Source organism: Uloborus diversus, chromosome 4, assembly GCF_026930045.1.
Source record: "Uloborus diversus isolate 005 chromosome 4, Udiv.v.3.1, whole genome shotgun sequence".
NCBI lineage: Eukaryota > Metazoa > Arthropoda > Arachnida > Araneae > Uloboridae > Uloborus > Uloborus diversus.
This window is the reverse complement of record NC_072734.1, coordinates 15,705,977-15,731,492: the sequence shown is the minus strand read 5'-3', so window position 1 is coordinate 15,731,492 and position 25,516 is coordinate 15,705,977. Positions and strand designations below refer to the sequence as shown.

Here is a 25,516-nt window from a genome sequence, read left to right as displayed (position 1 = left end):
GCATCCGCCAACCATTCCTACTCGGTAGCCACGCTGCAAACTCGATATCCAATCAGCAAGAGGGGCAAGTACAGTGGCGCAAGTCAAACGTCATCCTTCCTCCGATCCGATGGACAGTAACGATCCGATCCGATGCTAAAGCGCGTGCGCGCACCTCATTCTGCTCAGAGTGGTCGAAGGATAAAACAACTTTCAGTGATTGCTAGTCTGGGAGTTTTGTGAAGGGTTCATTTTTAGGGGTCGGAATTTTGTGAAGGATCCATTTTTAGGGGTCCGAATTTTGTAAACGGACCTAATTTTTAGCAAGATTGATGTCTGAAGGGAGATTTTTTTTTCTTCTGTGTATATTTTGGAGAATTTTTCTGTTCGCCAATAAATTGGCCAAATTCAAATTTTTTTTGCCGAATTTACGATTTTATCGCATTTGGCGCATTGGCAAATGCTTAACGGGGTCCCTGATTTTTATTGTAAGAAACAATTAATGTTCTGTGCATTGTCAGAAAAAAATACATGTCTCATAGAATCTAGTGTGCCACTATGCCTTATGAAAAATAAAGTATTTTTGGGTACGAATTCGCGGAATTGCCAGACAAAATTTGCTAACTTAGGACATTTTGGGGAAGTCATAGTAACCTCCCATCGGAGTACCCTTGTGTATTATAAGCACGGCTGCAATTTGTTATTTTCCTTTTCTTGTGCTCCAGTTTTTCATGTGTTCATGTTAGTGTTTATATCAATATGTTGATTTATTTGTATTAATTAATGCTTAAGGATAGTTTTGTTTTGTTTTTAGGTTATGCTGTTGATCCAACACTTAATGATCCTGAGGCTGCCAAAGGAAAACTGGTCTCTGTTAATGCAGAAGAAACAGAGAAAGCATCTATTGAAGATAGTAATAACATTTTATTTTAGACATGAAAAGTTTTTATTCATTCTTAATGCAAAAAAATTTTTTTTTTTTTTTTCAAATTTTTATTTATTTTATTTTAAATCACTATTTTTTAGTTTTGCAAAGTACTTAACTGTTCAGATTAGCAAACTCCCAAAAATTGACTGTGTGGATGTCTTTGAAAATTTATGCCAAAGTCTTAACATTTGTCAACTTTAATTAAGTTTTATAGAATTTGTTTTATTGTCCTTAAACTGTTTAAAAAAAATAATAATAAATATCCATGAGACAATGTCTGTGCATATCAAGCACAAACATTTTCCCTCTCTCTCTCTTTCAGTACGTTTTTATTATATTTTACTTATATTGACCTAATCTTTATATATTAATAGGCAAGCTGCTTTCTTTCGGTACCGATTTCTCCTCTGTTTGTGAACCGATTTCCTTCATTCTTTTTTTGTTCAGTAGCTATTGCCGAGTTTTAGTGTCATCAATAAATTTTTTTTTAATTGAGCGTTAATTAACGGAGATATTAATAAAAAACGCATTTTTTTGTCCTAAATGGCCCTTTCTATGCAAACGGATAGTTCATTTTTTTTTCAAATTTGATATGGCTGGAAAGGTCTTTAAAAAATACTCCTAACGAAAAAATTGTCTGGGCGCCCGAGGTCCAATAACCTAAATCCACTAGAAAAAAGTTATAAGCGTCTTTTAGTTAGCGAAACTCAAAATTTTAAATTTTATCTCTTTTCCATTGTTGAAATTCATTGTTGGAAGTGTGAAACATTAAGTTTTAATTCATTTTTTAAACCGCTTTTTCTACACGAAAAGTGCATTTTAATGCTTTGAGCTTGGTATGGTTGGAAAGCTCGTGAAAAATACTTTGAAACACGTTCTACCCAGTTTTACCGAGAGAAAACGCGTTCTTAAACTTATTTTATTTTGTGTTTCCATGGTTACTCTTTTTAAATCCATCTTTCTCAATTTATTTTCTTTAAAGTATTTTAATGTCTGTTGTCCTTGTTTGGGGAAGGGGAAATTTTGCATGATGTTTTTTTTTTTTTTTTTTTTTTTCAATTTATTTAAGCCTGATTGTTGAATATGTGTCACCTGACACAATTTTTATTTTCAAGGTGGACTGGGCAAAGCAGCTAGTTTCACTATAAAAAAGAAAAAATAAATAAAATTTTCTGCTTGGAACCTTATTTTTTTTAAATTGGGCATAATTATTTGTTTTGTGAGTTTTTTGAATTTGACACCTCTGAATTTTTATTTTAATTCATAAAGTGTTACTTATTATATTTAAAAATTCCATGGTATCTGGTTTGTAAGCTTAAGGATCTTCATTTGCAATGTCTTGTAGAGGTAACTGTGTTTGACAAAACCAAAGAAAGAGAAGGTGATAAACGAAAGCGGAAGAAAAATGTGGATGCTGCTGACATTGACGGGTTTCTTGGACCGTGGGGAGGATATCTGGATGAAAAGAGAATTACCACACCATCAGAAGTAAGTACTTGTGTAAAAATCCTTCGATTTAAATTTGACTTGGAGAGATGATGTAATTAACTTTGTTAAATCAACAAAGTCTTCTGTTCTCCTTAAAAGTAAGTAAACATTATTCCTTTTACAAAAAAGGAAGTATTGTATTCGCGAAAAAATTTTCACTCAAATATCGGCCTTAATTTCCATTTTGCTCACCCCCAAATGAAAGTTGAGGTTTTTTTTCGACCTGACCACATGTACATATGTACCCAAGAACGTATAGACGGCCGAAATATCCATTTTGACGTTTCCCGAGTTAATTACGAGTTTTCTTGTGACGTCTTTAGTTATTTATGTATGTGAGTATGTGTGTATGTATGTCGCATAACTCAAGAACGGTATGTCCTAGAAAGTTGAAATTTGGTATGTAGACTCCTAGTGGAGTCTAGTTGTGCACCTCCCCTTTCGGTTGCATTCGGGTGTTTCTAAAGGGGTCTTTTGCCCCTTTTTGAGGGGAAATCATCGTTAATTTCGATGCAAACTCAAGTGGTGTTATAATTTGGCGGACACTTGGCAATATATCACCAGTCTGTTGATCGCCAAGTTTTTTCGCCAACTTGGCGACAAATTTGGCGATTTTGTTTTGTTCAAAATCTGGTTTCAATGTGGCCATTGTTGGTGATATTTAGAGAGTTAACTCTTGAATCACATTAAAATTGCAATCCTGGGAAAATAATATTAAATTGGTGTAAAAGGAAGTCATGTGATGCACACATCAGCTCGTTTTGTTTTGACTACAGTTGGGGCTGACTTAACCTGGCAGCATTGTGAAGGTCATGCAGATCTTAACCACAGCATCACAACGCTGCCAAGTTTAGTTTACCCCAACTGTAGTTAATGTGTAAGCTATAAGGACATTTTTGTCAATTTCCATCCACAATACAAACTCTTGAGCTATTATATCTTAAGTTTCTATCGTTTTTCAGTTCTAAATTCTTGAGTAGGAGAAGTAGTTTCTGGCTGTTTCAGCCAAAATTCGATTCATAGTTTGAAAATTGATAAAAAAATTAAATACAGTAAAACCAGTGTAAGTTGACCACTTGTGGTGCAGTACTTTAGTGGTGAACTTATAGAGGTTGAATTATATGATAAGATCAAATTCTGTGCCTGAAAATAGTGGCCAACTTAGACAGGTGGTCAACTTAAAACTGGCCTTAAGGGTGAGAGAGAGTTTCATCATAACAGTTCTTTTATGGATATGAACTCTCATATTAGGATTTGCAATGTGTGCTTAAACCGAAGGTTCTGGTTCATGGACTCTCAAAACCCCTTGCAAGGTCCCTGGGAGTTTTATCTTTCACAGATGCCATTTTCAGTTTTCAATGTTAGCACCACCTACATACCTTTAGTTAATATAGTGCAGTACAATTTTGTTTATCCGGACCAAGTGGGACCAAAGGCAATCTGAATCGACAAAAATCCGGATAATCTGGGTGGTATGGATAGTAAGCGAAATAAATCCTTTAATAAGTAGACTTACTATTCATTACAAAAAAACAATAACAGTATTTTGTAACAAAATTAAATAGAATTGTCTACAATGCTTTGAAAAAATATTGAAACATTTTTTCAAAGCATTTCCTTACGTAGAGTTGGTTGACATCACTCCCGAGGGCCCCCTGTTCCTACCACTTCTGTGACTAACCAGATGGGAATCCCTCGGGAAAGTGAGTTCAGTGTTGCCAGATTGGAGGAAATTTTCCCATTTTGGGGAAATCTGGTGCTCTCTGGGGAAATGGGTTTTGAGGGGAATTCTTTGGGGAAAAATTTTTTTCTTGGGGAAAACCTGGGGAAAAAAATATTTTTTTCGTATTTAAATTCGAGTCTTGACATCTGGTAGTTACATTGTTTGTATCAAACAATGTAACTACAATGTATCAAACAATGTACAATGTTGTTTTAACTTTGCTCAACTTTATGGAATTTGCATTTCGCATTATGTGGAATATTATGCTACGGAATTCGCATTAATAGTTTTGCGTGAGTAACTAGTTGATACGTGAAACAGGCAAAAATAAGTGTAATGAAGAATGTTCTTAGATAAATATATACAAAAATCATAGTTTAAATGTACATACAGAAGCAGAGTAAGTAAATGCGAGTAGAAAAAAAAAATTGGTTATTTCTTATCTTTCAGTCAGGCGCTTGTATTTATGACTAGTGGCACCCGCACGGCTTTGCCTGTAGTAGAAAATTAAAAGGTATTTCGGTTCCCCTGTATATTTACAAATAATGCATGATAAATTTCTCGCCAATTGGTTTGCCCACGTCACGGTTCCGCATTATGATAACTTGGTAATTTAGTCGTCCATCTTATGATAATTTTGCTCGGGAAAATGTTCTTAAAATTGGAATAGAAAAAGAACAAAATCGAATTTTCGAAAAATCGCTTAAAGGTGCACACCACCATTCCAGAAACTAATTCTTTTCCAAATTTCATGAAAATGAGTCGAACAGTCTTGGTGCTCTGCGCGTCACAGAGATCCTGACAGGGAGAGAGATCCGGACAGAGAGACTTTCAGCTTTATTATTTGTAAAGATAAAAAAAGATAAAGACAAAAAAAAAAAAAAAAAAAACGTGAAAATAGGAAGAAAAAAAAAAGTTGGGGAATTTTATAAGAAAATTTGGCTATTTGGGGAGAAAAATATATTTTCAAGAGATAAAAATATCAGAGAAGTCGATTCATTTTATGAAAATATTAGTGGAAAAATAATTTTTGAATTTGGGGAATTTTGATGGAAAACATCGCTTTTTGGGGAAAAGTCGGAAGGGAATTGGGGAAATCTGGATTTGACCATCTGGCAACACTGAGTGAGTTGGTTGAGTGTTCTGGTTAAAACACGTGAGGCGATTGATTAACGCATGGTCACAAAAGTGCTTTATCTTTAATAGATAAAAATGAAAAGCAAATAAAGAAAGTACTAATATTTACACTTGCTATCAAATTTTAAAATTATCAATGTTAGCATAACTTTTTTAAAACCCACAAATTTGATCCAGATAAACATCAACTGGATAGACAAGGTTTTACTGCACCAATGGAGAAAAGATGGAGATAGGGAGCAAAATTAAACTCTTCGTTTTTTAAAATAAATGTCTTTATTAGTGTAAGAACTGACAAACACACTGTATTTTAAAAAGAAACTTTTATATTAAATGCATCCTTTTGTTAGCATTTAATGTCATAATTGCTATGATACCTCTTTCTATTTGGCCCTGGTTCTGGTACGATTACTGTAGCAGGAAAAATTGCACTACTATATTAAACAAATTTACCCAGAAAAGTTATAGAACTTGACAAAAGAAAAGTGTTTGCTGCAATTAATGTAACTGAACTTATTGAAGTTGATAATCTCTCTCCCCCTCTCTCTCTCTCTGACTTTAAATTCATTTTATTATTGTTTTTTCTTTACCTATTCCTATTCCTATTCAGAGTCACAACTGACTACAACTTTGTTTATGCCGAGGACTGCATACTAAGTGCCTTGCCTCCATTATTTTATATACCGATAGATGGCAGCACCATCACCGGATCAAACAGTTAATGAGAATTTAGAACTAGTCCAGGAGCTAATAGCTACCTGGTGCTAGCACCCCCAGAGGTATCGTTTCACTTGGAGGACATTGAGACCACGAGCATATTTAACGTCGCCCAGTCCCCATTAATGACGACGGTGGGTCTTCGACCATCGAGGTTCGAACTCAGGACCCTCCAACCCCGAATCAGACACTCTACCGATCGGGCTACCACGGCCCGTTTTTTCTTTAATATAGAAATTTTATTTTGAATAACTAATGCTTCATTAAATACCTATTAAATGAATGCTTTGTGTCTTTCTTTTAGGAAGAAATGGTGGAACTTGAAGAAATATTAGCTAAACGTCAAAAGCGAGGCAAGGTCACTGAGGATAAGTCTATGGATGAGAAGTCAATTCTTCATAGTAAGCTCCTATTTATTTTATAACATATGAGTAGTACATGAATACGTAGCAAATACAGTAGAACCTCCCAATAAGGGACACTAAGGGGACCAGATATTTTGTCCCTTAAATAGAGGTGTCCCTTATTCGGAGGTGGATGAATTCATGCGTGCTGTGTACTTAGTAGTATAATATCACAATAAACATTAATTATTAACACTTAAGATTAAATTCTGAAAATGTCTCATTATGTTAAATAAAATTCATAATTATTCCAATTTCTAAGTTTAGATTATTTTATTAATTAAAATTTAATAAAGTTTTTTGTAGTATCAAAGTTTTGTAGCATACAGAAATAATTTTGAAATAATTTGTTACATGTATTTGCTTTATGTTATGTAATTTACAATGTAATATTATGTGAATTACAATCTATGTTCAAATTTTTAAAGTTTTATAAGCAAAGCTAATTAGTTGCTGTGCACTCTTCTTCGACCCTGAACCTACTTGAATAAATTGTTGAGAGGGCAACTGATGCATGTTAATTTCAGCAAGGTTTTTTTTTTTTTACAATACATTACTTGTTTTCTTCACATATGTTTAAGTCAAACCTACCTCAATTAATTTTTAGAGGAAAAGTGAAACTTGAATTCCAGTAAATTCACTAAATCAGTAATTTCTTATGTGCTTATACATTATTTCTTGCATTTTTCTCTGTGACTGTCCCTTAATTAGAGTCAATTACATGGAAGTCCCTATTCAAAGGGACTGGGACCAGAAAAAATGTCCCTTAAATAGAGGTGTCTCTTATTCGGAGGTGTCCCTGAATGGAGGTTCTACTGTATATATTAACGGATATGATGATAAAGAGTTAACCTTGTGATTAATAAGTGGGAAAACAGAAATAGAATAACTGCATCTTATTTCCTAAGATGCTTAAATGTTCCTGAAAATAAGACCATTGGGAATGTATGTATAAAAAAAATATAAATAAAAAGTCAAGTTTCATTTAACATTGTTATTCATACGTGTCGTTATTTGTTAAGTAAAAGTCTTTAATTTATTAAACATTAATTCATTTTCAGTCAAAGATGCTTATGACTATCAAGGCCGATCCTTCTTACATGTTCCTCAAGATGTTGGTGTGAACTTGAAATCTGATGAACCACCAGAGAAATGTTTCATTCCCAAAAAGTTGTTACACACATGGACAGGTCATACAAAGAGCATATCCACTATCAAATTTTTCCCAAAATATGCACACTTGTTGCTTTCTTGTGGAATGGACTGCAGAATAAAGGTAACGTTTCATTTTTGAGAATCTGTTATGCAAAAAAGTTCATTGTGTTAACTGCATAAAAAATATTATCTAATTTTAAATTCTACTTCAATGGTTTAATAATTTTGATGTGTTGAATTTATATCATTAAATTAAAACTTTTATATTAATTTTTTTTTTTGAATTCCTCATTAATCTCTCAGATTTTGTTGAACAAACTCTCGCTTTTGTTTGTAAGAGTTTAGGAAACCAAAAAAACACTTTGTGTTCAAGCAATCATTCTTTTTATAAATTATTTTGTGTTTTAGTTTCAAAGGAAATCAATTCAATTGTATTGTAGCAAAAAAGTTTTGTTTGTTTGTGATAATACAAAATTCTGGAATTTTTCCATAGCTAAAATGATTTGCTCTAATGTTTTAATTAGATTTGTATTTAATGAATCTTAATCTTTTCTATAAAAATCATTTGCTATCTAAAATAATTTGTCCAACTGAAATCATGAAAACAAGAATTTTATTTATTTTTTAACATACATAAACTGGATTTGTATGGTTTAAAGTAGAATGTAACATAATTTGAAATGTATTTTAAATCATATTTTAGGTGATATTGTACTTAAGTAAATTCAATCGTACAATTCCAAGGGTCTTACAAAAGTGGCAGACTTATTTTTTCAAAAATTTATGAATCAGGTCCTGATTACAATACACGTTCTTAGGAAAAACTTTTTTCTTTAGATAATATTATAATTCTAATGATTAACCCTCCTCGTATGGCTCCCACGATTTTAGCGGGGAATCAGTTTTGTTCCCTTGCTTTGAGTCACGTGAAAACCGCAGGCGAAGAATTTTTCCACCTTATCTTATCGAGATCTTTACAGATCTCGATAATAATAATAGAGATCTTTACAGATCTCGCTATTTCCCAGTGTAAGTTAAAAACACCATTTGATGCTCATTTTCGCTGCTAGATGGCACTGGAGGGTTCAGGAATTTCTGTTCTCTTGCTAGATTTTATTTTCCTGGGCATTTGTAAGTTCGTCTTTCTTAGCCTTGCTTTAATGCTCTTGTTTTTCATGCAATAAGCATTTCTGATCGATATGGACTTGCAGCGTACAGATAAAAAATGGTTGAATTTTTTTTTTCACATTTATGTGTATATTCTAAAAAAGTAAACTGATATTTTTCTCTCATTTTTCTGTTTTATTAAAAAATTTCTGTTTTTTTTTTTTTTTTTTTTTTTTTGAGATAAACAGTTAAGAATTATATTTGTCTGAAAATAAAAATATCGCACAATTGCACAATTTTTTTAATTTATAAAACCTGACCGCCAGTGGCGGCCATTCAGGGGGAGAGGGGGGACTGCCCCTGCACTTTTTTTATCTTCAAAGATTGCCTCAATGTTAAGATTTCAATTTCAAAACATTCTGGGTAAGATTACCCGAACATTAACATCACCATATACTGCTTAAAATTTCAGTTTTAAAACTTAAATTTTGAAAAAAATTTGAAAAAAGTCCCCGAACGCATTCTCTCCTTTCTCTAAATTCAAAGATGACATAAATTTGCATTATAAAGACTCTAGTTTGAGAGGAGAAAATCAGGAAGAGAATTCCCCTAGAGAGTGTAAAACTGCATTTTTAAGACTCTAATTTAGAAAAAAAATCCAGAGATCTTTTTCTGAAATCCCCAAAGGAAGTTCAAGACTGAGTTCTTAGAATTTCAAAAAAAAAATTGGGAGAACCTCCGAACCTTTTCGTTCCTCCTACGTCAACAAAAGAGAAGTCTGAAATAATGTTTTAAAAGCCGTTTAAAAAATGTTTTAAACTTTGCAAAATTTCTTGGAGAGAACCTAAGCCCCTCTCTCTAAGTTTGATAAAGATGGCTTGAATTTGCGTCTTTAAGATATCAGTTTGAGATTTTTTCCAAAGACAGTCCAAACACCTTCTGGTTTATTACTATTATTATTAATTAGACTTTATTTATTTAAAAAAAAACAATATAAGGACAATCCTGGAAACTTCTTTCCATTCCTCAAACATTGACAAAACTCTACTAAAACAGCGTTTTTAAAACATTTTCGCGCGAAAACATCAGAAGCCCCTCCCACTTCCCTAGTCACTCAAGATAGTCTGAAATAGTCTTCAACTTTCTAAAAATAATTTAGCCCCCTCACTTATAAGCCCCACTCGCCACCTCTGCCGACCGCTGAAATAGTGGGCACCATATTATGTATTTTTTGTAAACGTAAAATCTAATAAAATTCTTGTATTATTTTAAAAGAACTGACAAAGATGTAAATTGCAAATTATGTATATTAAGAAAATATTAAAAAACTAGAGGACCTGACAGACGTTGTTCTGTTCAAACTTTGTAAATTGATAAGGTTAAAAAATTTCAATAAACTATCAAGTGTTTGAGCCGTTTTGTTGGAAAAAATTAGTAAAAAGAAAATGTTTTAAGCTGCTTGGTGTCAGAAGGCGTATATTTATTACAACTTGATTTATTTAACGCCTACTGAGCAGTTGTTTTATTAACTTTTTTCCCCCCGTACTTGATGGTTTGTTCCTTCAGTCATACACAAAGGATAAAAAGTGTCCTCGGATATTAAGTGTAAAAAACTACCCATATAGAACAAACAAGAAATCCCTCTGTAACATTCCCCACATGAAAAAGAATAAAACAATCAAAAGGATATTGTTAAAAAATATGATAAAGGTAAAAACAAGTTCTTGACATTGGTGCCAAAACTCAGATGGATTTGAGCCGAGAAACAAATGTTGCTAGATACGGTACTTTCTGATCATTTGGTTACGAAACCTAAAGCACTGATCCGGTCACATGGTTCAACTACGATGACAGAACACACGTTTTGCGTGAACCTTCCAGTACTTTACTTTAAAATATATCACGGGACCTAAAATCGTTGCTTTCAAGAAATGAAGGCTTCACACTCTCTACGTTTTATCTACTCTGAATTGACGTTTCACAGTAGGAAATTTCCTTACAAAAAGCAGAACTGGCTTTCTTATTGTCCTTTGGCAACAGGTTAAATATTTATTTCAGTTCTCACTCAACAATAGGTGAAAATAAATATTAATCATTTGGGAGATATAACCATCCAATGTTTAAATTAATTAATTAATTAACAAAAACGTTTCCGATTCGATCCATCACGCTTCAAAACCATGCTTGCCACAACTTAATTGCACACAAAAAATTGGACCAAAATCGGTCCAGCCATTCAAATTCCTTATGGTGACAAACATCTGCACAGAAGATTTTTATCTATTAAAATTGACCCATATTTCAGGATTGGAAAGTATAAAAACTGAGCTCTACGGGGAGGGTAAATAACAGGATAAAAAAATAGTTTATAAACAGTTTACAAATTATATGTTTTAAATAGTTTATGAAGTGAACTTAAACTTATGAGACACATAATATGTGCCTTTGGAGGTGGTCTGTAAAAGGTTAAACAAAATTACATTATTTATAACATATATATAAATGATGCATGAAACATATTCCTTAACCTTAACATATACATACATAACCTTGAACATATACTTTATTAAAATTTGTTTTAACTGACTAATTTAATTGTATCAGTGAAATTTTCTTTTATATAAAAATAATGGTTTTTCAAATAAAATGCTCTTAGCTTTACAAAATACGTCAACAAATTCATGAAAAAAAAACTGGTAAATTCAGAAAATATGATTCTGTACATGGTGCTGGGAGAATTGAGTGCATATTTCAGTGTGATAAGTCTGTAGTTAAAATAAAAAAAACTTTAAAAGGAATTGTACATTCATGATTTATTACTTTTCAACTGTTGTAGCTGTGGGAATTCTATAATGAAAGACGTTGTATACGAACTTACATTGGACATAAACAAGCTGTTCGAGACATATGTTTCAACAACGCGGGAACACAATTTTTATCTGCTGGCTATGACAGATATGTAAAACTTTGGGATACTGAAACAGGTATGTAATATCTTTTTGCATCTATGGTAACTTGTTATTTTTTTTTCTTCTTCTTTTATTTTTATTGATTCAACTGCTCTGTCCTTGGTTTTCCTTTTCTCTTTTTTTTTTCTGATGCTTGTTCACATTTTGTATTCAAATTATTTTGATGCCTTTTAGTATTTTAGTAAATACTTTATTTAGTGTATTTATTAAATGGTCATTTGAATCAAGTTGATCGTATGTTTATGTTATCATCAGCACAACAAGTTGAATTTGTAGTAAAATAGTGCAGATGAATGAATAAAACACTTGTTTATTTTTAATATTATGAAAAAATTGAAATTTTTATTTACTATATGTTTTAGATTATGTTGAAAAAAAAGCAGTTACAGTTTTAAATTTCAAGTAATACTTTCTTAAATAATGCTTTTAAATTAAAAAAAGTTATGTTAAAATTAAGGTCTTTTGTGTTCATAAAATTTTTATTCATAGGAAAGTGCCTTGGCCAATTTTCAAACAGAAAAATTGCTTACTGTGTGAAATTCAACCCAGATGATGACAAGCAACACTTATTTGTAGCAGGCACTTCTGACAAGAAAATTGTTTGTGTAAGTATTTTTAATGAGATTTTTTATAAGAACAATTTTTATTAAATTTGAGTTCACATGTTTTTCCTCACATTATATTCTTAACATTTGTCAAAATTTATTATCTGTTCCACTTAATTAGTATATGTTCAGTGCTGATCGCAATTGGTAAACTAATCGATTCTATTTATTTATTTTCAAGGATGACTTTTTAAGTTCTATTTTTATTGAAATGTATTTCTTTTCTTTTTCTGTTTAGTACGTTGTTAAAATCTTTGCACACAATCTCTGGCTTAATAGTTAAAACTGAAATATCAATATGTTCCATGGTCTTTTCGGATGTCAACTGTCACTTCCTACATTTCAGTTGGAAAATTTATAAAGGGAAGTGTCTGTATTTCTGTATGAAAAAAAAGTCGAATATTTTAGTTTACATTTTCACTTAACTCTTGTAGAGAGTGAATAATAAGCTTGTTCTTTAAATTTTTAATCATATTCCTAAACTGAGATTTAAAAAAAAAAATAGATGGTGGGGATTTAAGTAAGTGGATTAAAAAAGCTCTTGTAAAACATGTTTATTTTTCAAAAAACTAAATAAATAAATAAAGATAAAATGCAAAATGTAGTTTATAAATCTTTTAAGACTTCTTTATATATCAAATAATTACATGCATCAAAAAAAGATTCCAATCTTTTTTTTTTAAATTTATAGATTGTTTCAAACTATTTTACTTGTATTTTGTCTTAAAATGTTTTCTCCCGTATTGAGAAATATATATATTTTTTCTAATTACGTTAGGCTAGTTAGCCTTTTCAGACCTAGTGCGATTTCCTGATATGGCATCAAGTCTTTAATGTGAGGTGCGAATGTCAATGGCACAGACGATTGCGACACCCAGTTTCCACCCGATGGACGCACCTGGGTAATTCCATATCAAATCAACCAATGGTCAAAACGTCATGTCTTTAGATTTTGCTCATTTTTTGTTCCAATGGAGTATTACCACAACAGAGAAAATATACAAAGTTTTGGATTTTTTCACTCATTTGTTTTCGAATTATAATATTTTAAAGTTTTGACGAAGTTAAAAATTTTTCCTGACACGTTTTCTTTAAATGGCCGTAATTGAAAAACTATTTGACTCAAAGAGTTAAAACTGGTAGTGTTTTGTTCTGTATTTAATAAGGTTTTATAAAATATATGACATGACCTAGTTCTACCTTTTTCTTTTTTTAAACATTTTTTTGAAAAAAAATTTTTTTAATTTGAAAAAACTCAAAATCGAAACTTTTAATTTTTTTGAAAAAAATTTATGTTATTAAGTCTTACTTTAGCAACATTTATGCAAAATTTCATAATGGCATTATTGTGGTATCATAAGAAAAAAAAAATATTTCCTCTTTCAACATCTTTATTCATGTAACAATTCATACTGCTTGATCAGCTGGATCATCCAAAGGGGGTGGAAGGATGGCAAAGACTGTGCCATTAAGATATTTAAGGGGATATTTAAGGGGCATTTTTCTCTGTAAAGAGGTTTCATCCCTGTGGGGGGGGGCTGTGCAGTATTTGAGGAGGTGTTATTGGCACCCTTGGCTTGATTCCTTTAAATATATATATATATATATATATATATATATATATATATATATATATATATATATATATATATATATATATATATATATATATATATATATATATATGCAGGTTTTTTAAAATAGCCAAAAATTAAAATTTATTAATTGAAAATATATTAGTCTACTTATCGATGGCAAATGGTCCGTAATCGAAAGTGTTGAAATAATTCAGCAAAGCAAAGGTCTCCAATCAACATTTTTTCAATCCTATGTTCATGGGTTGATACAGTAGAAGGTCTTGACCATCATGAGTCATGCTTCAGCACCTACATACCTGCTACCCATCCCCTAAGTAGCCACTTCCACTCATCAGCTGCCTGCTGTAACGAACCCTTAGGCTTTCTCCTGGTGTAATATGAAATCCGTCTGCTTTCTCCCACTACAGAGGCATTGAAATCTTCAGAACTTTGTATGTTCTTGGACAGTGCACATTCTAAATTTTACTGCTTGCTTTCTTTGAGAATTTTTTTTCCGAGTTTTATTCTTATTTTAATGTTAAATTTATGCATATTTTTGTTAAGAGCCAACTTTCAGTTGAAAATGGATAAACAATGGAGCATATTTTGCTGCAATCCATTTAAAAAGGAAGGACATTGGGTGAAAAAAGATCTAAGAACTGCAAGCTTGTGGATGACAACACTAACATATGCCATTGAAGAAGGAATGAAAATTTGTACTGCTTGTTGCATACAATTAAGTAAACAAAAACGTTCTTCAGTTCCTGAAACTGATGATGTTATGAATGAGTTCAGCAAAGATCCAAAACCAGGCTCTAGTACAGAGGATCCCGAGTTCATGAGCCCTCATAATGGGGATGTACAGTTTGAAGAAATTGTGGGCTATATTGCTTGTGCCTGTGACAGCAAATGGTGGATAGGATATGTAATTTCAAAAGACCAGGTAGAAGAAGAAATCCAGGTTTCTTTCCTTCATCCTAGGGGACCATCATCGTCATTCATTTATCCAAGAAAACCAGACATTTTGACCATTCCTAAAAATTTTGTTCTGTGCAAATTACATCCTGTCACTGCTACAAGCAGAACATACCAAGTCTCAAAAGAGGAGATGACAAAAGTAATTGAAATCTTACATAAGAAGAAAGTACATCTATACTATAGGACCTACAAATCGAGTTCTACAGTAGCAAAGTGAGTTACACACATCTCAAACTGCTTCTTAATGGGCTTAAAAAAATATTAAATTTTATGTTGTAGCAATTAAATTATATATAAATTAAACTTAAATTTGCTTTTAAAATATGGCTAAAAAAGCTTCAGTAACTTTTAAATTGAAGTTTTCAAATTTAAATAAAATTTAGATTTTTTATTCAATAATAAATATTTTTTCACCGAAAAAATTGTTTGAACTTGTTGATATGTTTGCAATGCTGCCAAGTACTTGTTTTTCTACGCAATAGTCCCGGTTTAAACCTTAACAACTTTTCATTAGAACAAATGTTTTTTACAAATAAAATTAAAGCAACTGTTTGAAAGAGAAATTTTTTTTTCTCCATGATACCACAAAAATTCCATCATGAAATTTTAAATTTATGTTGCTTAAAGAAAACTAAGTACCCTGTTTTTTTTTCTTTTTCAAGAAAATTAAAAATTTTGATTTTTAATTTTTACAAAATATTTTTTTTTAAATAAATAATTTTTTTTGTAGCTGTTTTGTTATATATTTTTTTAAACCTCCTAAAATACTGAACAAAACAGCACAAGTTTTAACCTTTTAAGTCAATTAGTTAGTATAGATAATAGCCTTTTAAAGATTACTAAACAATGTAAAATTTAAAATGCTTCCAGAGTTAAAAAAATTTATAACTTTGGAAAGAATTGTTGAAATAATTTAAAACTTCAGATTTGTCATCATGGAGGTGTGTATCATAGACAGATAAAAAATCATTACATTCTAAAACATTGACCTTAAAAATTTATTTTTTATTGGTTGATTTGACATGGAAATAACCCATTAAAGCACTGTTGAAAGAGGATTTTTTTTTCTGCATGATACCAAAAGAATGCCATCTTGAAATTTTGAATGAATGTTGCTAACAAAAGGCTAAGTAACATATATTTTTTTCAAGAAAATTAAAAATTTCGATTTTGAATTTTTACAAATTAAAAAAACTTTTTTAATAAAAAAATTTAAAAAATATTTTTTTAGCATCTGGGCTTTGTTATATATTTTTGAAAACCTGATAAAAGACTAAACAAAACAGCACCAATTGTAGACTTCTAAGTCAAATAGTACTCTAATAATAGCCCTTTTAAGATTTTAATCAATGCAAAATTTCGGATTCCTCCAAAATTTAAAAAATGTATAACTTTGCAAAGAATTGTTGAACAAACAGACAAAAAATCATAATAATCCAAAACATTGACCTTCAAAATTTATTTTTTATTGGTCGATTTGATATGGAATGACCCACCTGGGCTCTCTTCAATGCAAAACTGCTAACTGCAGTAGGGATTGCCGAGGGTATTTGAAGCCAAGCAAATACCCCAAAGGATCTTTTACATGCCGCAATACATTGAGAAATATAAAACTGCCTTTTTGCTGAAAATTATAAATGACAAGCCCAAGTCAAAAAGCTCAAGATGCTCAAAAACTTGCATACACATATTTGCCAACTCTACTGTTTTTAACGGGAGACTCCCGTTTTTTGCTTCTATCTCCCGATTTCCCGTTTTTTTTATCATTTTCTCCCGTTTTTTCAATTGATCATCAAAAGTTTCACTTTCTTTCCAATAAATGGCGGTCTTTTCTAGTCATCCCCCTAATGTCAGGGGAAAAGAATTTTTCCAATTAATAACTCATTTCGTAAAATTTATTTTTGAAGCTTTCCACATTGCATGTTCAACGAAGCACGTGCTTTACTGAAAATTGCAGCAGATTTCAAAATTTTTGCATCTTGAAAATATTTCAATTATTTTAAAAGTTTGAAGGTATTTTAACATGTATGCTACCCTATACCTTCTTATTTTATATTTTATTTTATTTATTTATTTATTTATTTATTTATTTTTTTTTTGGATTTTAGTAATTAAATATTCGTAGCGACTTTTTTGGTTGAAACTGGGGAATGTAAGAAACTTTAAGCAAATTCACTCGTTATGGTTTTTCCTTTGCAGTATTTTTTATTTTTGCTGCTACCAATCAGCTTAGATCTGCGAAAAATCCCCAGTTCTCTTTAAATTTAGTATTTATATTATTTAAAAGCATAATTTCATAATTTTGTTGTGAAATACATTGCTAGTGAAGCACCTATATACCTTTAGTGGAATCTCCTGTTTTTTTTTTCTTCAAAGTTTGGCAAGTATGCATGCATGTGCTTTAGGGTCAGGGCTGGCAAGTTTCTGCTGAAGCGGTTAAAACCACTGGTAGAAAGCGGTTAAAGTCGGCATGGATAAAACCACTTTCTGCCACATTTGCGGCAGAAACTCACAAAATGACAGAAAAGTAATTGACACACACTAGAAAATGCATGGAAATCATAATTAAGTGTTAACCAACATACAATTTAATTACAATATTATCACAATTGAAAATAAAATGTTGTATTGTTTGGACTCTGCAGTTTTATCTTAGAAAAGGTGGTTTCAAAAATTTAAAGTTTCTCAATTTAATATGCACAAATAAGAAATTTAGAGTATTCTTGCAACAGAAGAGCTAGCAGGCAATGCATCAAGGAAAAAGTAATATTCATGAAACTTTCATCAGTTGTATATATTTTTTAAACTAGTCCACTGTGTAGTAACTGGAGTAGGCATAAAAACTTGACTGGGTTTTGCGAAATGGGAGAAATTTGTTTTGCAAAGCTGTGATATTAGGTAAAAAATCTAGATTAAAATTGGCAAGTAAAATTCTTTCACTTTCTTCTTGAAGCACATGATAATTTCAATCCCAAGCAATTTAGACAAAGCATGTAAGCGAGCAAATTACAATCAGTATGTTGTTCCTCTTTCCAAAGCAACCATTAGATTTTCATCCTTTGTTAGAATAATCCAGATATTACGAGCATCCTCATTTGAAAAATTACCTTTCTGAACTAAATCAAAGGCACTAGCAATGGATTTTATTTTCTACAATGATGAAATGAAGTTTCTCTTTTTAGTTTACTTAAACTAATGTCATTTAGTAATTACTTGAATTATTAACGACACTTTTTAGTTTTTGCCGGTTATAACCAGTTTCTGCACTGGCAGGGCAAAAACCAGTTTCTGCCGGCAGAAAACCAACCCTGTTTATTGTCCACAACAGGCTTGTTGTCTTTACATCTGTAAAATCACATCTTTTTGCATTTAAAAAAAGAGGTTCCTTGTAATCCTGAAACACATGTAGGCATTTTTTTCATTTTTAATATTGTTTATCCTTTCCAGCTTCAGAATATGCAACTGTTTGATTTTTGTAATAATTGTTATTATTTTAATGTTTTCAGTGGGACATAAACTCAAATGAAATCGTTCAAGAGTATGACCGCCATTTGGGTGCTGTAAATACAATTACTTTTGTGGACGAAAATCGTCGTTTTGTGTCTACTTCTGATGACAAAAGTCTCAGAGTTTGGGAGTGGGACATCCCAGTTGATATGAAGTATATTGCTGATCCATCTATGCACTCAATGCCTGCAGTGACTTTATCTCCGAATGGTTTGCTATATTTTGTTCCTTTTGAATTTATATTCTCATTTATTTAAAATTTAAATTTAGTGTTAGTTTTCAAGCGATTTGTTTTCTGTAGTTGAACATTCTACCTCATTGTTTTCTCTTTTTTTTTGTCATGCATGTTTTCATGCTTCCTCCTACTACAAGAAAAGTTTGCTCTGCCATAGTATTTAAATTTTTTTAGAATTGAGCCTACTTTTTAAAAAAAGTTCAGTTTCAAAGCTTTGTTTATAAAAGCAAAAAAGAAAGAAAAAATCAACAGTTAAAGCAAAAAGATAGACAGTAAAAGCAAGTGTTATTGTTTTATTTTTTTAAATTAAAGTAGTTTAGATTTTTTATTGAACAATAGGTTGGTTAAACCATTTGTTTTTATAATGCATATTTTCATACCCGCTGCTACAAAACATGTTAACTACATTTTTTAAAACATCTTTGAAAATTTTTATTGATCTCTTTTTCACTTTTTAGTTTCAAACTTTTTTTCATCCTCAATAATTTAAAAGAAAGGGAAAATATTTCAGAAGTAAAACAATAATAATAATATTAAACAAATAAATATAAAAATAAATGAATGAATAAAAAAGTGAAAATTAAAAAATAGTGACAGGGTTTGTAAGCTCCTTCAATACTCCTTCATTTAGGTTTTTTTTTTTTTTTTGAAGGGCCTTTCAAACTCCTTCATTTTGATTTTAATTCCTTCAAAATTCCTTCTTTTTTAGTTTGACTACATAATTTTCCTCTATGACAGTGACTTAAAATCCTTCGATTGACAGCTTTACTTCGTCATAATGGCGAAGGTATAAAGGCAATTTTAATGTAGTAGTTTCGAATATTTATTTTTTTCATAAAGATTTGATTTACAAATTTATCATAAAAGTCATAAAAGTTGAAGGTGAAAATATTATTAGATGACTAAGACATTTCACAAGTGAAGTAAAACATGTTTAAATGGTGCTTGTCTGTTATTTCAAGTTTTGTGATTGTTTTTTCCTCCACCACACTCTCAGCAGCAAAAGTCAGGTTGTCTAATTGTCACTTAAATATTTAAAAATACATAAGTAGATATTTTGTAGTAAGTTACCTCCCTAAGCCAGGGGCTAAGGCAGAAATACTTAAAATACACCACCAGCTCAGTTATTCCATCCAAGGACTGCAGTTTCGTGCTTTTTAGCACTCATCAGCCCGGAATAGGAATCACATGGTCTGGAGGCGAAAAACCTCTTAAGTTAAAACCTATTATCTGGTTTGCTAATTCTGCATTAGCTACCAGCTTGTTTTGGCTCCCTTGAGAGGTTTTTCGCCTCCAGCTCATGTGATTCCTATTCCTGGCTGATGAGTGCTAAAAAGCACGAAACTGCAGTCCTCAAATGAATAATTGAGCTGGACATTATTAAAATGAAGTAACGGCTGCTCGTTGGAAAACATTTGAAGATGTTACATGATACAGTGACAATAAGTACTGCTGCCATATATTTCAGTAAATGCAAGAATGATCATTTAGAAATTCAAAAATATGCGGTGATATCTGGAATTAAAATGCATTCTTCAAGAACGTTCGAATATTATTTTCAATATTACATTTTATTTTAAAAGGATGCACAACACTATTCGTTCGATGAATCAGTAAACCTTAAAAAATTATATGCCATTTAAAAGTACTACGGAGTTTCTTATGACGAAAACTAGTATATCAACAGAATATTAGAATTCAGTGAAACTACCAACCTGCAAAAAGTTAATTTTTAAAAGAGAGGTATTTAGGATTTAATTAGCCCAAGAATGATGTTATTCAGTTTGTAAAAGCAGTTTTTTTATTTGTTTATTTTTTTCGCACATTCAAATTGAGTTAATTGAACTGAATCCTTCCATTCAATTTCTTACATATCTTACATATTTCTTACAATCTTCTAATATAGAAAAGAGTAAAGAAAGAACCATAATACAACAGAAAGAAGTTATAATTATTTCTTAAAATAACTTATATTATTTTAAGTACATAAGTAGATGTACTATATTAAATGATTGTGTTAAAAATAATTGCTTTGTAAGTTGCAATTGTAAAAAGGGTCATCCACAAGTGATGTCATGCCTTGAGGGGGAGACCGGGTCATGAAATTGTGACAAGAGGAAGAGAGAGGGTGACAAAAAGTGACATCACATACTTATTATAACAATATGCTGAAAAGAGTAGTAAGGTGAAGTGTGACACTTTGTGACAAAGGGGGAAGGGGGTCAAATATGTTGGAAAAAAAACTGCGATATCATAAAAAGAGACACCCCATCAGTACACCTTCAAAATCTCATTTTACGCTTTCATTTTATTTCCGAAATTTAGTACGAACCCTGAGTGACGGTTATTATTTTTCTACTTGTTTTAATTAAAGTTTTAGCCTGAATGTTTTTTCATTAATGCTCATAAAAACTAATAAAACATTTCAAAAGAGTATAAAGCTTCTTACTTTTGGTTTATTCCCCAATACAACATAGAATTATTAGAAAGTATAGCTGAACCAAGTTCAACTCCTCTTTCTTCAATAAAATTAATTGGGGGGGGGGGGACGGAAACAATATTTTTTTCCGTGAGCAAATGTTCGATATTCACCTATACAGTTGAGTTCTCCCAATCTATTAGCTTACTGTTTTTGTCCTTAACAGACTGTCAAATGACATCATACTTAACATGGCCTATTTGGAGTGCCATTGTGTGATCTAATCACTAGATGACACAATCTAATAGATTAACAGTCACTTTGCAATTCTTCAATGCAAATATCAATTATGCAATTAGCAGGACCTAATTTTGGGGGAGCCTTCGGAATATGCTCTATATGTAACTAGTCTAAATTCATTTTTTTAAAAAAAAGTAAGAATGAAAAGTATGGGAGCTCAGCTTACATTCAATTTAAGCTATGGTAATGACAGGGGTCAGGTACTGACAGAGCTTACTAGTTGGCACCCCATCTATTGTTGTGCACCCCAAAGCAGAATGAGTCAAAATGAGCAACTTACATAATAAAGCAGTCAGCTTCATCTCAGATGAAACCAAGATGACTCAGAGAAGTAACTTTGCATGGGAAATAAGCTCTCTGGATACACATTTAAAAAAAAATACTTTTATGAGTTGCATTTTTGTGTCATATATCCTTCTGAACATTTTCAATCAACTCAGGCTCTGCTGCAGAACATTGCAAAATAATTTATGATAGGAATACATGAAATACACCGCCAACTCAGTCATTTCCAGCTGAGGACTCCAGTCACTTTCCTATGCTGGGCTGATGAGTGCTAATAAGCACAAAACTGCAGTTCTCGGCTGGAAATGACTGAGCTGGCGGTGTATTTCATGTATTTCTGCTTTAGCCCTGGCTATTGGGCCGGTAATTTACCGAATATACTGTGCGTTGCCTTCAATCCTCGAGTTGAACTGAACCATTGCTTCAGTCACTCGTCTGGTCTACACTAATTCTATATTAGCTACCAGTTTGTTTGGCACTCTTGGCTTCCTTAAGATCTCCAGCTCAGTCACTTTCCTATGCCGGGCTGATAAGTGCTAATAAGCACGAAACTGCAGTCCTCGGCTGGAAATGACTGAGCTGGCAGTGTATTTCATGTTTTTCTGCTTTAGCCCTGCTATTGGGCGGTAATTTACTAAAAATCTATGATAGGGTTTGTGCACATTTTTCTACTATGTCAATTTTTTCTGTCTCATTAGTTTGCATTAGAAATAAACTGGCATGAAAACTGAAATTAAAAAAAAAATCTTTGAATGCAATAATTATTATTAATTTACAGGAAAATGGCTGGCATGTCAGTCTATGGACAACAAAATTATGGTGTTTTCTGCTCTGAACAGATTCAAGCTAAACCGAAAGAAAACATTTACTGGGCATATGGTGAGTGATTTAACCACATATACAAACGTTGATCATAATTGGTAAAAAATAAAAAAATAAACCTTCCTTTTATCGTTATAGCATTTTCTAAAATTGATTTTTTTTCAAACTAGGTTGCTGGATACGCTTGTGGTTTGGACTTCTCACCAGACATGAGGTAAGTATATAAATAATAATAATAAATTTTGTGGTAAAATAAAATGAATATTAAGAGTAGTGGAAGCAGAAATTATTGAAGGCTGCTGTGTAAAAATTTTTGTTTACTTACTTTGAACATTCATTTGATCCATGAAATAGGCATGCTTCTTTGCTACACATTATATTTTATCATTTTGCATCCTTGGAATATTTACACCTTTTATATTACTGCACGAAACATATGCAAAACCATTCTCAGAACACTTTTGATAAGTTGTTTTTTGGCATGAGCTATTTTCATGCTGTGCTATTTTGAAACAAAATTTTCTCTTTAAAAATAATTTTATCACAGTCGAACCTTGTTAATTGGAGCACACTTGAAGCAATCTACAGCTAAGATGAACTTCAATTGACCTACTGTTTAGTTTTTACTATTTTTCCGATAAGGCAAACTACGGTATTTGCGAATTGATTTGAAGAGTTTGCTTAATCGAGTTCGACTGTATTTAAAAAACATAACAGATTCCTATTTTCTTCCCCTTCATTTTTAGCTACATAGTTTCTGGAGATGCTGATGGTAAAGTTTACGTCTGGGATTGGAAGACTACCAAACTGTTTAGCAAGTTCAAGGCCCATGACAACGTTTGTTCAAGTGTCATTTGGCATCCTCATGAAACCTCCAAAATTGTTTCTGCAGGATGGGATGGAACCCTCAAATTGTGGGATTAATTTTTTTTAAAGAAAGCAGCTGTACATATTGTTAATAAAAAAATATTTTTTAAGAAAATGCTTCCTTTTTATGTACTCACTTTCAGTGAATACAATCAACTCTCTCAAAACTGCACAATTTGGGATAGTGGTGTGCAGAATTTAGAATTCTTAAGGTAAGAAGTCGTAAGCTTCAAAATTTTAAATTAAAGAAAAATGCGATAGTACTTTATTCTACAATTAAAAAAAAAATACAAAAAACTTCTGAAGTTATTGCAAAAAGAAAAACGAAAGAAGGTAAACAATAAATTATGTCTAAATTTTCACAATTTTTCTCCGTTTCAATTTTTTAGTTGTCACATAAGATATTTTAAAAGTTTGAATTAGTGCTTCAATTTTTTTTTTTTTTTGCAAAAGAAAGCTTTTTTTTTTTTGCATAAAATCTAAAAATTTTAGAACTTTTAATAAATTTAAAATAGTTTTCTTTTTTTTTCCTAAACTGGTGTTTTAGTCTTTAAAGCACTATGATACTTTGTTTAAGAGCTTGTTATAAGTTTTTATAACCATTATTTTGTCTATAATCCTGCACATAGTGAATTAAACAGTGTAACAACATGCATACTTTTAATGTTTTCACTACCATAATTTTTTTTTTGTTAAAATTTTCAAACCGAATAACAAGTGAGTCATAAAAAGCAAGTTTTATGATGTGGCGGCCTAAAATTGAAAAAGAAAGTTAATTTTTAAAAAAGCTATGAGATCTCAAAGTATTGTATATTTTTCACGATTCCAGGCTGGGTAAAGACTACTTAATGGTTTCGCGTTTGAAATATTAATAGCATAAAAAATAATCTACGATACCGAATTTTTAACAATTTGAATACAGTACATAACATATTTCACAAGCATTAAAGTTTTTTTTTTACATAAATATCCCCTGCAAGTAAGCGACTGGCAGCTAGGGTGTTGCAATCACGTCCGCAAAAAGTCTGCGACAAAGATCTTGCCATCAATGCAAATATAAATGCGACAATCAGCATCAGGCTCTGGGTCTAACTAGTCTAGACTTAGTTATGCAATACATAATGCTAAATAGTCATTTTCTCAGTCCCCAATAAAGATTAATGCCCTCTTAAAGCCATCCACCTCTTTGCTCATTTAGCCTCTTCCAGTAGTCCCTTACTATAGTAGTAATTTTTTCTAATTTCCAGAAAAGCTTGAGATTTGAATAACTTAAAACAGTGACCCCTTGTCCTGCTTTCCATGAAAAAAATTAACCTATTAACATCTTTCATATTGATAAATTTAAACAACTGAATCATGTCACCTCTGACTTTCCTTTGCTCCAGACTATACATATTAAGAGCCAGATTTTTTAAGAGTCAGGCAGGTTAGATACATGCCATTTTTGATTTCGCTGAACATTTTACAGTGGTTTCTTTGAATGATTTTAGGAGACACATATTTTTTCTTTTCCTAAAAAAATTTTTTTGAGGACCTGTAAAAATTCCTAAAGTGGTTTCCGACGTAGAGGTTTTCCAAATCAGCGTTTATTAAAAAGCGATTATTTCTGTGTATTAAGCATCAGCTAAAAAAAATCGTGGGTTTGCAATATGACATTTAGTACCTATATTGTCCTTTTGAGTTTGTCTCAAAAAAGATTTCTCGTAATTTAGGTTTAATTAATTTTGTGTCTAATTTCCTTCCTGCTGATGTTCTGTTTATTTTATATTTTTCATTGATATATTCAGTTCTCAATTATGGTATTCTTGCTTGGGGCCAAACAACTAAAAATAATCTAATAGAATAAATATTTTATTAAAAAGATTTCACAGAATAATTAATAGAGATAATATTGTGGGTAACAGTAATAGGAGCTTTTTAAAGACCGTGGAACAAATTTATAAATATAATGTTGGTATTTTTATGCATGATTTAGTAACAAATGGTTTGAATTCAGAAATAGTAACAATCCGTGAATTGGTTCATAACTACCCCACTAGAAACCGTGAAAATATTATACCTATAAACGCAAAAACAAATCTATTGTTTAATGGCATTAACTCCTACGGACCAAGATTGTGGAACACCTTACTCAATTGTTTAAAAACCATTAATAATCGAAATTTGTTTAAGAATAGGCTAAAAAATTTTATACTCAATTCTACTGCAGTCAATTTAGGATAAAGCAGCATATTCGTAATAGTATGCCTCGGTTCCGTTATAAAATTAGACGTACTTTAATTGAATTACTTATGTTGTGTTTATGTGTTCTTTG

At 31.4% G+C, this 25,516-nt stretch overlaps 1 protein-coding gene across 1 annotated transcript in view; it reads left to right on the top strand.

The window, feature by feature from the left end:
• LOC129220035 (pre-mRNA-processing factor 17-like) overlaps positions 1–23,359 on the top strand; it is a 29,384-nt gene extending 6,025 nt beyond the window's left edge. The window contains exons 4-13 of the mRNA XM_054854367.1: positions 794–892; positions 2,253–2,395; positions 6,277–6,373; positions 7,438–7,652; positions 11,475–11,622; positions 12,097–12,212; positions 18,274–18,484; positions 22,292–22,392; positions 22,506–22,549; positions 23,082–23,359. Coding sequence (XP_054710342.1) covers positions 794–892; positions 2,253–2,395; positions 6,277–6,373; positions 7,438–7,652; positions 11,475–11,622; positions 12,097–12,212; positions 18,274–18,484; positions 22,292–22,392; positions 22,506–22,549; positions 23,082–23,259 — 1,352 coding nt within the window. The 3' untranslated portion in view covers positions 23,260–23,359. The remainder of the gene's footprint in view (positions 1–793; positions 893–2,252; positions 2,396–6,276; positions 6,374–7,437; positions 7,653–11,474; positions 11,623–12,096; positions 12,213–18,273; positions 18,485–22,291; positions 22,393–22,505; positions 22,550–23,081) is intronic.
• The last annotated feature ends 2,157 nt before the right edge of the window (positions 23,360–25,516 follow it).